The sequence below is a fragment of the Harpia harpyja genome, chromosome 17 (assembly GCF_026419915.1).
Source record: "Harpia harpyja isolate bHarHar1 chromosome 17, bHarHar1 primary haplotype, whole genome shotgun sequence".
Classification (NCBI taxonomy): Eukaryota; Metazoa; Chordata; class Aves; order Accipitriformes; family Accipitridae; genus Harpia; species Harpia harpyja.
The window spans coordinates 9405982-9418107 of NC_068956.1; the positions used below are offsets into that span (position 1 = coordinate 9405982).

Consider the following 12126-nt stretch of genomic DNA (forward strand, 5'->3'; position numbering starts at 1 on the left):
TTTATCACTTTTTTTGTTAAAAATGTGTCTCACTGTAATGACTTCATTAGTGTAACTCGTGATTTACACCAGCAGGAGATCTAGTCACAAATGGTGATTCATTACACTAATGAAACCAGAGCACTACTAACCCTTGATTATTTCTGGCAGCAGCAGAGTAGTTTTACCACTTTAGTTTCATATTAGCATGCAATCTTTCTTTTAACAGCTGTATCGGAAATTCTTATGAAACGCTAAACACAGAATATGATCCTTGTTCATCACCCACAGCTATCAGCCCAAGTTCATTAGTTAACCTGACTTTTTCATTCACACCACTCCACTGACAACAGCTCTTTGCTCTCTGTTCACCTTAAACACAGGCTGCCAAGTCAGACTCGCAGTCATGCAGCATTTAAAGGCTCAGAACAGTAGCCAGCATCAGAACAGGACACATCCACAACAGCGGGACTGAGCCATTCATGATATTCATCATCTCCCTTTTTTTGAAAGATGAGGAGAAGGGAAATGAAGGAGAAGGGAAAGAGGATGTGGTGCTGCCTCTTCTATATCATGAAAAAGAAAAATTCTTCACCTTCCTGCTGAAATTGTGCCACTACAGAGAAAGATCTTAAAGATTTACTGAGATGGAGAGAGAGCACGCAAGAGGGAACATGGCTTTAACTATTGTGATCTGCAGCACTCACCAAGAGGCTGGAGACTTGAGTTCTGGTCCCTGCCTCCAGGACTGTTTCAGTATTTTATCCAGTAACTATGTAATATAAAAAATTCTGGCACATGCAGGATAATCAAAAGCACAGTTTAAAGCTGCCTGTGTATGTGTTTGGTGAGAGAAGGGAACTAATACATGTAAGAAGAAATCTTTGATGCATACTGCCAAGTGTATGTGCCTGATGTTAGGCAGCAGCTTGAATAGCATGGCAGTCCACGCTGTATCAGCGCACAGCAACACTGGCATGGTACAACTGAGGACTCAAACATTAAAAAGCATCACAAAGTTATGCAGGTAACTGCAATGGTGTTCTTGTGCGGGCACCTTACAATGCTGACTTTAATTGCCTTCAACTACATCATCTCTCATAACAATCCATGGCAAATATTCATAACTTGTACTTTTCTCACCCTTATGTCTACCTATTAAACTTTCCTATCCTGGCAGTACTCCTTTCAATGGTAAGGGGTGTTGTGTTGGTGGCTGGATTTGAAGAACTAATGAGAGCGCTATTGCTCGTTGCTCTCAAATAAGATTCCTCAGCACCTGCAGACTCCGAACACCCTCTAATCTGTGCACAGCGGAGAAAAAGGGTGCATGAGCTGCCAGCAAGAATCTGTCTTTTACTGTGTATTTAAGTGAGAGAATTAATGTTGGGGTTTTTTTCATTAGCCTAGTTAGTACAGACAACTGATAAATAAAACCCAAAGAGGTCACCTGTCTCTCTCCCTTTTATTACGTATATATAGCCCCCAAAGCACAGACATGTCTAAGCAGCACATACTGCTAATGTATTCCCATCTCAGCAACATCCTTCCAAGGTATACAGAATTTTTGGCTAGTAAACAGAATCACAGAAAGGTTAAATGATTTGCCTAAGGTCACACAACAGACCTGTGGCTAAAAAAGTCTCCTGAAACCCAGCTGAGCCACTGCCCCATGCGGTGAGCCAGAGGCTCTCCAACTTCCTTCCCGGGATACCCACCACCAGCATCTGTTCTGGACATCCCTCCACGTACCACTTACCTCCCACAGTTCACGTCCCACGTCCTCCCTCACCTCTGCCCCCCAATTCCCTGCTTGCAGATACCTTCCTCCTGCCGCGCTCGGCTCCTGCCCCGTTGCTGTGACACCAGCAGGCAGGCGCCTGGAAGCAGTTCCTACCCGGAGCAGCACACTACTACCCTGAGCTGCTGGGCTTTAATTGTCTATCACTTGTCTGGGTCAATTGCTCACTTTGTTGCTCAGATGAAAACAGGCAGCTAGGTAGTGCTATGTCTGAAAATCTTTAAAAATACCATTAACATGTTTACAGTTAGGGAAAATATGTTATAGGCCTTTCTTTGTAATAATTATAAACATTAATATAGGATTTTACTCATTCGGACCACTAAGCAAATAACTCCTCGGTGTTCCTATGGGACAAGTAGGTCAGCACGTATTCTTACATCCATTTTATGAACGGCAGGAGGTGAGGGAGAGGTGAAATACTACCTAGAGAGGACAGTCAGGACTTGAAATGTTCCAGTTTAAAATCCCACATTCATTCCTAGATAGAGGTTTGTCCTTTACAGTGCATGAGAAATATATCATGGTGCTCCATGCCCTTCTCTCCTACAGATATTCATGTCTTTTTCTAGGTCAGTCTCCATCTGGAAAAAAGCACATGTCCATTTGACCTAAGCAAAATGGAGAAAGTGGGGCAGCCAAGGCATGGTGTAAGCTTTTCATCCAGCACACCGCTGAATGGGAACAAGGCTGCTGCTCCATCCCCAAAAAGAGAGCACGAAAAACAAGACCAGTAATTTATTATATAAACTGTCCCAACGCCCACCGTTGGGACTGCAGCTGTCATATAAAATATCAACAGTAGATGGCACGCGTCTGCTCCTCTTAGTCCAGAAGCAAGAATCGGGAACCTGATGCTGGGTTGTCCCATGTCACACTCTGAAGGTCTGGCAAAGCTCAGACACTTACAAATGCACTTTGCTTATTTGGGACCCAAACAGCAACAACAGCAACAATTCACAAACCACAAACCAATCAGATGGCTAAACCGATGAGAGGTTGGCCAGCTGTGTGTTTATTTATGCAGGGCTTTTACTAAAATCACAAGATTAAAAAGTGGAAAATATCTTGGCTGCCCATGAACAAGCCCAAGGGGATGACTGCAAATACACGTGAAAGCCTGAACACTGGCCCCAGATGTTGGAAACAACTTGGTTGCCCTGTTTTGGGTTTTTTGGGGGTGGTTGTTTTTTTGGCCTCTGTATTGCAGCAGGGTCATTTAGGTGGAAAGTTACAGAGAAATAAGAACTGAAATAAAGTGAGTAGGAGACCAGGAAATTGGACTATAGAGAAATACTAAAGTTCCCTTCTCATCCAGGGAAATAGGAAGAATATTTAGCTACAACAGGTAAGTTTCTGTGGGATAGCTGAGTTACAGGTTGCACTACTGTCTATCGTGTTACATGTAACTACGTCTATAGATACAGACCTGATAAAGGGGTGACAAAGGGTGAGGAAGCCTACATCTTAGCAAGCTGCAGGATAATCAAAAGAGTCAGAACATCATTTAGGTACTAAAAGACACCTTGCTTGGAAATGGTGGGACAATTTACAGATCTGATGTGAAAATGCAGAGAAAATGGTACTTGAAGTCTAATCAGGAGTAATGCGATGGAAAGCACAGAAAAAGCAAGGATGACTACTACTAATAGCTTCATCTATATTATGTGCACTTACAGCCTCGCAAGAAAGTGGCAGAAACCTCATCAATTTCGTATTTTAAAACTGCATTCACACAGTTAAACAAAAAAGACATTAGAATGGAGCATAAAAGGTCAACAGTCCCCTACGCAAAGGACTCTGAGCCAGAGAGTCAACTTGCTTCTCTGACGTCTCTATTTCCCTTTCTTTCCCATGGTTCTTTACTAAAAACCCCTTCTCTAAGTGATACTCATTTCCACAATGTGAGAATCCTACTAGGGATGTCCCTCTGTAGCAGCCTTTGGGGCGTCCTGGCAAGGGACCCTGTCCACAACATCCTCCAGGACCTGAATCCAAGGTACATGTTGTCAGCAGCTTACGCTGCCAACAGTGATACAAACTGGCACTCGGTGTTTCTCAAGAGCCAGGGCTCAGTGTCTCCTAGTCATATCCAGCCTCAGAAGAGAAGCGTCACTAAGCCATGGGCAGATATTCACTTGGCAAGTGCAACAGAGGACAAAAAGTTCTTGAGGGAAAGTTCTGGAGGTGACCGTGAGAGCACCTCTCACCCTGGTGCACCCAGATTACTATCAACAGCTACTGAGGGTGGTTTGCGCCCACCCCACTGACTTTGTCAGAAGTGAATTAGGGAAGATTCACACAAACCCTTCTACCAGATCAGCTTTTTGAGGCAGAAAACTGCCAGTGGAGGGTAAAATACTCAAGCAACAAAGCTGGATCTGGACAAAGACGTTCCATAGTCTAATTGCATGTCTTCTCTGGTTTACAACTGTCTTGTTTCAGACCACAATATGTTTGCCTAGCACAGTAAAAAGGCATTGCCAGGTCTCAACAAAGAACAAAAAAGGGCCAGGAATCTCCAAAGACAATATCCTCTGAATAAAAACAATACAGGACAGTCGCATTCTTCCTTGCACGTTTTGTTTGTAAACAAGCACTATAAATCAGGAAAATTATAGGAGAAGTCAACAATTTTTAAAAATGCAACTTTATATATAAAACCAGCATACGTTGCAAGCAAGATATTGCCATGGACAAAAACATATGCAATCTCTGTGCAGTGAGATGGAAATCTATTACTTTTATTTTCTGGGCCACTGAACATCCTAGCTGCGTGAAAAGATGAACTGTTCTGAGTGTAAAAAAAAAATAATGTTTCAGTTTGTACAGGCTATCTCTCACAGCAAAATATTAGCTAATTTCAACATCAGTAGCTTAAACATTACACTCAAAGATAAAACCCAGAAGTATTTTCATACAAACATAGCTAGAAACAGATAATATCCCCAGCCTTCAAACTGTGGCATCCTTCAAGTGGACTGGTACTTACCGCCTGTTACACTTTGCAATTTCATCTAAAAGGAGTTTCCACCGAGGTCGTCCAAGCAAAAGCCTTGAGTTTAAGGCTTGATATTTTTCACCAATTATTTTCTGCAAGAAACAAAAAATTCCATTCTGCCTGATTTGCAAATTGCCTCATATCACCCAGGGCTACCATTTCTGACACTGGCTGACTTACCGTATTGCTGAGGTGTAAAACCTGAGCACAAGTATCAGACAGTTGTGATTAAAACTGCAGCCATTTCATGCACCAATACCTCTGCTCACTGCCGCTTCAATGGCTCTCCTTGGTGTTTGTTATACATTGTTCCTCATGCAGCTGCTCATTAATCTCCCCATTACTTTTAAACCAATTTATTTAAGCCATAAAACAATAACCATGCTCCTATTACTCATTCCCTCATTGGCTTTTAATGCTAAGCTGGAAGAAACACTGCTGATGCAAAAATCGTATTTCTGTCTGAAGTCTTTTTTTTAACTTTGTACAAGTAAGTATTAAGATGACTACGTCTGAAAAAGTAACAAGGGATATCTTACATTTCTCCCTGAGAGTAGTTTGCCAGCTGTTTTGAGCTGCCGTAATGGCAGAAAGCAGCCAAAACTGCTCCCCGGCTAGAACCTGACCCATTCCAGCAATGCTAACTCACCAGCATTTTGATAAGGTCAAATGCCCTTCCACTGCAGGGCATTACCCTTCCTTGGTTTCCTGTCCTAATGCGATAGAAAGGCAGAGAGAAGTTACATCTTCTCCAGGCTCCCATATTCACTCCACCGCTGAACAACCTGAAACATTGCTCATACCAATGCAAGCCCAGAGTCCTGGCTAACTCATCCTCCGTTGGCCCTTTATATTCAAGAGGCTTTTGCTGAAGGATGGGCTTGGCTCCCTGTTGTCACGCAGGCATGCTACTTCTGAGCAAAGGGAGCATGAAGCGAAACTGCCCTAATTTTGGTAGCAGACAGCACTTTGGACTAACATCAGTGAACGCAGAAACTGTATGGCAACAGAGAGTTGAGTTTAACTCCCCCTTGAGAAATCACGAGCAGCATTATGGTTCATGCCGGTTTTGTTCAATAGCCACAAAAGAAAAGTGACTTTAAAGAAAGACTTAAAGTTGACTTAAATAAATTCTGCTTAAATTGTGTAGCTGCTTGATACACAATATTAGAAAACTTGCTTTGAATTGTCTATTATTACAGTCTTGTTGTGTCATTGCAATGCAGTCCTGCTTTGGGTTTTATTTTTAAGCTAACAATTACATACCAGGTTCATCAATTAGGTGTTTTCAAGCACCCCATTTCAATCAACATATGTCATCCAGACATTAAATTTGTGGAGCACTGTTCATAACTACTGTAGCTATCACATCATTGAGACTATTGGATAGTGTTCCTACCAGAGCTGTGAATGTTATGCTGTCTCCACCTGATACCAGGCAGATCAAAATCCTTTGGGCATGGTTTCTCACTGCATTTCATATTTTGTAGTAATTGTTAGGCTTGGTTCTGGGCCTGCTGCAGTCAATGGAAGGCTTCCAGACGCAGCAGGGTAAAGAATCAGGCCTGGGCTCATGTGCTAAATAATGTAAAATGAAGATCGTAAGCGTAAATTGCTAGGGGAGATGCCAAGAGTTGGGGAATTAGCCCAGCTTTGGGGTTGGTAATACAAGACAATCAACAGTTCAGTATAATTTCCGGTCTCATACATCAAGAAATTCGTAACTTTTGTCTGTATTTGAGGCAAAGAAATCCAAAGCTTTTAAAAAACACTAGTTTCTCTCAAAATATTTATTTGAAAAGAAGATTTGAGCTTGGAAGCTCCTAGAACTATTCTGTTTTGATTCTTAGCCCAGAAATGATGCAGATTTCCCATCAAACACGGCCAACTGTCTGCTCTGTGGCCTGGCCTGGAAGGACCTCTTTCCTAGAAAAGGAAGATACGGATTTCTGCCCACTTCTGATCAAGTTAAGGCTACTCGACTAGATTCTCTTAATGCTGTGGGGATGGACTTGCTCTCTTGACCTAGTAATGAATCTGTCACTTGAGTTTATGGCCTCATTTCCTGTTTTTACCATCTGCAGTAATTGCCTTTTGCCTTTGACTGACAGTTTGCATTGTCTACTACCCCAAGGTCTAGTTCGGTTTACAAACAGCATTTAGCCACATACCTGTATTCCATCTGTTTGACTGAGGTACAGCTGGATATTTATATAGTCTGGTCGATTCTCCTGCCAAAGCTGGGAAGATGATAAAAACAACTAGTGAAATAATATCCCTTCTCTTAGTGTAAGCGTAAAGTCACTTGTGTCTACTATGCCGAGGGACATGGGTTTCAGCAACAGTGAAGTAAGCTTTTTAATAAGGAAGATATGCTTGCATAGCCACCCCTTTGTGAACTTCAGACTGTTGCACATCATGCTGTGTACAAAATATTGTTTTAGGAAGCTACGCTGCTCTTAAAATCCACCTGAAATTGTAAAACCCCCTCCCTTCTTGATCTGTGACTAGCCAAATGGCTAAAGGCCACTCAGACTCCCCAGCCTGCATGTTCTTCTTCCATCTCATAAATTTCACAGATAAGTGTCCAGATTACTGGTACATGGCAACACTGTGCAATGAAATACTGCTGACAGGCACTCAAACTGTTTTGTGCAGCTCCAAGATAAATGGAGTTTGGGTCAGGTAGCCCAAGCAGAAGTACTGCTGGAGCTTGCTTGTTTTGAGCAAGGCTGCCTTTCTCTACAGCATGCCAGTTGTGTGGTGTGGACATACTTTGCATTCATTAAGGTGTCAGTATCCCTCCAAGCCATACCCGTTACCTTGTTATGCAACATACAGAGCAGATCTGCAAACCAGCGGAAAGATTCAATGTCCCTGCACACCCAAATGAAGTAGAGTCTTCTGAGCTTGTAGCATTTCCAGCCGTCACTTGAAAATAAAATGTTTGGTTAGTTAAAAATTATCATTTAAAAAGGAAACTTTAATTAAGATGCTTTATATTCATTAGCAAAAACATGAATTTCCATTAGAAGCTAGCTGCTAAGTTGTTCTTCATCCTATGATACATCAGACACTGAAATGACCAATGCAGCCTATTAGGATGATCCTAAGAATATTAAATCTCTACCACAGAGCTAATACCCTTCACAGATACTGTTTCTGCATTAGGAAGTTGTCAGCTATACAGATGATTTGGGCAGCAAATATGGATTCATGCATCATCATCAAACTTTTATTTCAAAGCAAAGCAGACATTCTAAGTTCAAGTGCATTATGTCAATTCTTTATTAGGTTTATAAAGCAACCCATAAGAGGAAAATATTGACAAATGCAATAATGTCAGGACTTAATTCTGCCTTTATATATGAAAGGCTCTGGTTGATTATAATTAATACTGTAGTGAAATCACAAAGACCAAACCAAATCAGAGCTCCATTGTGTTAGGGAACTGTGTGATATATTACAGTCCTCAGAAAATGCTGGTGGGTAAAGTACAGTCATGGGCAGATTCTGCCATTGCATTTAGAAAAACAGGACTCTCGTGTCAGATTTCTAATTCAAATAAAACAAATATAGCAAAAAGGAAGGATTGGGATGAACGGAGAAAGAAAATAGAAGTGAAAAAAATCCTGATGATTAATGAGTTCAAATAAAGCACAAATATCCAGGAAGTTTCTTAGTTGGCCAACGCTGTTTTCTGTTATTTTGATCACTAAAATGCTTCCTCCTTTTCCTCCTAAAATAATTTTCAAATAGAGAAGGCCGTCGTCTGTCAACTTCAAACGCTAGTCCCAGCAGCCAACCCCAGTTGAAAAGTTTCATGATACATCTCACCATACCCATTGTGCATTATTTCAACCTCTAGTGTTGCCAGCATATCCAGCAAGGGTATAGTATTAATAGATCTACGTAAGTGATGGCTCCAACCACTGTCTTACCTGCCCATACCCCTAACCTCCACTGTAAGCCTGAGGAACAAGGGTGGTGACATTCTCAGCAGCACATAGAGGCTGAGAACTCACCTTTCGTGTAAACTCCCCAGAGAGAGAAAAAAAAGTGCTTTAAGACTGGGGAGTATAGTTTCTTTCAAGTCCTGATTTCAGCTTTTTATTTGTAAACTGTTGACGTGCAGAGCAGGATTTTCTCCATCTTTTTCTGACTGCCTATACTAAGACAAGCCCTTAGGAAGGGTCACAATCTGGTCAGATGTGACAAGATAACTATGAGCAGTAGCAAGGAAAATAAGTGCCTTTCACCATAAAAAAGGATAAAAGAAGAGAAAAATGCAAGGCATTTTGTATTGAAATGCTGTAGTTCAGTAACAAACCACCACTCTCAGTGATGAAACATTGCAGCTGGACAAAGAGGCTGGACTGCAAGACTTCACAAAATAAGTTGAGCATAGATTTAAAATAGCACCTCAGACACATGTTCTTGGGCCTACCTCCAGCAGGATATATTATGCAACAAAGGTGCAATCCCCCATTACAACCAAATCCACGTGTACATAGCACTTCTTGTGTGTTTCTATGTTACCACTGCCAGTAATAACAGCCATTATTTATGGACCCTTCTGCATGAAAGCCACTAGCTTTCCTTAATGTAAGTTATATTTTCTTAAAAATAGGGCATAGCATTCAACAGTTAAGTGGAGGGACGGGCAGCAGCAGGAATTAAATTGTGTACATACAACAGGAACACAAATGAGCAGGAAATAAATGACTACTTCTGATCTCCCCCAGACCAGCATGTCCTTGACACAACAGGACTGGTCCCGCTGCTCTGCAGCGCTGGCATCGTCAGGCAGTTTGCATGTTCACACCTGCCAATTTCTGCTTCTACGGCAGGGCAAAGACAACAGGCAGATCATCCACTAAACTAGTGCTTTGTTGATGTTTGAATACTGAGAAGGGAAGTATGCTAAGACTGTTACTTTTTCCCAGAATCACAGAATGATTCCCCTGTATATTGTACAGCGCACAAGGGAAAGATTGGCTACAAAGGTATGGTAATGTCTGTGCAAGTTCCTACAGCCTCTGATAGCAGACTGGCAGAGGCAAATATCTCATTACCTGCCGCCAGCCCATCATGATGATCTGTGACATTTTTGCTAAGCACTGTCAAGCATAATCCATCAAAAGGAAAATGGTCATCTTACCCACCTGGGCCCCCAGCTTTCAGCAAAAATGTACCCTCTTTTTGAGAGAATGATCAATACACACTTAGGAAAAGAAAATGAGGGAGCCCAAGATGGTCTTTGAGGGCTGAAGCACTATGAGACGGGGCTGATAATTTTCAGAAACGCTCAGCACTGTCAGGTCCAGCCCAGACCAAGGATAGAAGAACTTGCACAGCATCTAAATTCCAGGCTTTAACTTCACTTTGGAGTTAGAGCTGGCCATTGGCACGTTCATCTTAGAACACATGCTTCAGCTGTGCAATGTAAAACCCTCCCAAAGCCAGCTTAGCCTTTCAACATTTCAGGGAAGGTTTGCTGTTTTGGTTGGCTGTTTATACAGTGCCTATGAAACAGGGGTGCTTAACCTGTGACTGGAGCTCTTAGCCAATACTCTAGCAAAAAAAAAATTAAAAAATCTATAGCAATCATAAAAGCAAGCCTATTTCACAGAGTGTAAGATTTGGTGGGAACCATGTTGCCAATGTGACAGAGAAACAAGAGGTGAAAGGTTTGGTCTGAATAGAATGTCAAAGGCTTCAAATTAAAAAAAAAAAAAGAAAAGAAAAAAAAAAGAGAGAAACAACAACAACAAAGAAGAAAAACTCATACCTAAAACTTAAACTTTTCAAATGGAGTTAAACATCCGAATGCTACCTGAATCCAAGTTGATCCCTTTCCTTTAAAACCTTAAGCTTACACATTACAGAATTCAAACAGACCAGGAGACCCGTCCCTGCATTTCCAGCAGAAAGACTGTCACAACTTCCTGACTCTCAAAAACTCACTATCATAGCCCATAGCCTCTTCTAAGCTGGGACTAGGGGAACAAGTCTAGCTGAAGAGCTGTGACTACATTAATCCCAGGCTAGGCTGGTGGCAGGATATAACGGCTAGTGACACCGTCCCAGTTCAGGTGCATTACTGGCACAATTCTGCCACAACTCTTTGGGTTACAAAGCCTGTATGGGAGGATTTATGCTCTTCAGGGAACATCCCAGTCCTCTACCTCTCTCCAATGGATCATTCACTTATGTTATGCTAACGGAAGTTTTTAAATACTCTGAAAGTCTTTCTGACATGCACTACTATGGTAAATTGGGGGGAAATGGCTTTAAAAGGCTTAAGCTCACTTACAGCAGTGTGTTGAGTACTGATGCAAATGGTGTAACTCCAATACCTCCAGCCACACAGATGCTGACCTCATAGTTCAGGGATTCCTCAAAGGGACTTCCAAAAGGTCCATCCACATACAGTCTGCAGGAAAAGCAAAAAGAACACTTTTAGAGAAAGCTGCTAAAATCAGAGAGAGGAAAAGGAAAGTGAGCTGGAATTAAAACCCTACAAAGAATTTGTTTCAAGTTTTTATTAGTCTTAGGATGCAGAATGTGAAAATCTTTCTCCTGGAAAGCTTTATGTGGAGAGAAACCAATGTACAGGTGGTATGAAAAACTGTTCTATAAAATCTCTTGGCACATTCCATGATTAGACAAGCTATTTTTTAATCCAACAAGTGGAGGTGACTAAATTATGACCGCCCTTTGTGTCTGGTATTAGAGGGTAAATAAAGTGCTGCACTGGAAACAATAACAACTTGGTTGGTCACACACAGGAAGAAAAAGAGTTTGGCTAGGCTTGCCTAGGAGGTTCATCTCTTGAACATCAGAAACAGCTGAGATGGACAAAGGGTTAAAAAAATCTACTGTTCCTGGTTTCTCATAATGTTTTTCAAGGGCCTCCACAGAATAAATGAGGTGACACATATCCATCCTGCAATGTGCAAAAGGAACAAATTAACATCTGCCTACTCCTTCACTTCATGTCCAGACCCTTAAGAATGTGATCTCTCCCAATCATACAGGGTATTTGAAGAGGGAGAAAAATCACTGAGTTGTACCCCTTTGACTCATGCCTCTAATTATTGTAACAGTTTTGTCCACCGATTTTGAAAGATTGTTTAGGAGACTAAGTCCCATTTCCAACCCATTTTGAGTATTTCAGATACTGCTAGAAAGCCAGTTGACTATAATTTAAGAATGGGCTTCTAGGCATCTTCAAAAGTTTGACCTCCAAATCTTTCCTACACTGCTGAAAGTGTGACCAAGGTCATCCATAGATAGCTCAAAATTTATGGGCTGTAAGATCTCCAATAAGATTTACGTACCC

At 41.6% G+C, this 12126-nt stretch overlaps 1 protein-coding gene across 3 annotated transcripts in view; it reads right to left on the minus strand.

Annotated features, from left to right (window-relative positions):
* The window catches only part of NOX4 (NADPH oxidase 4), a 121357-nt gene that overhangs the window by 15422 nt on the left and 93809 nt on the right, over positions 1–12126 (minus strand). For all 3 annotated transcript variants that reach the window (XM_052812680.1, XM_052812679.1, XM_052812678.1), the window contains 4 exons: positions 11098–11217; positions 7604–7712; positions 6953–7021; positions 4773–4873 (listed from right to left, as the gene is read on the minus strand). In XM_052812680.1, coding sequence (XP_052668640.1) covers positions 4773–4873; positions 6953–7021; positions 7604–7712; positions 11098–11217 — 399 coding nt within the window. The remainder of the gene's footprint in view (positions 1–4772; positions 4874–6952; positions 7022–7603; positions 7713–11097; positions 11218–12126) is intronic.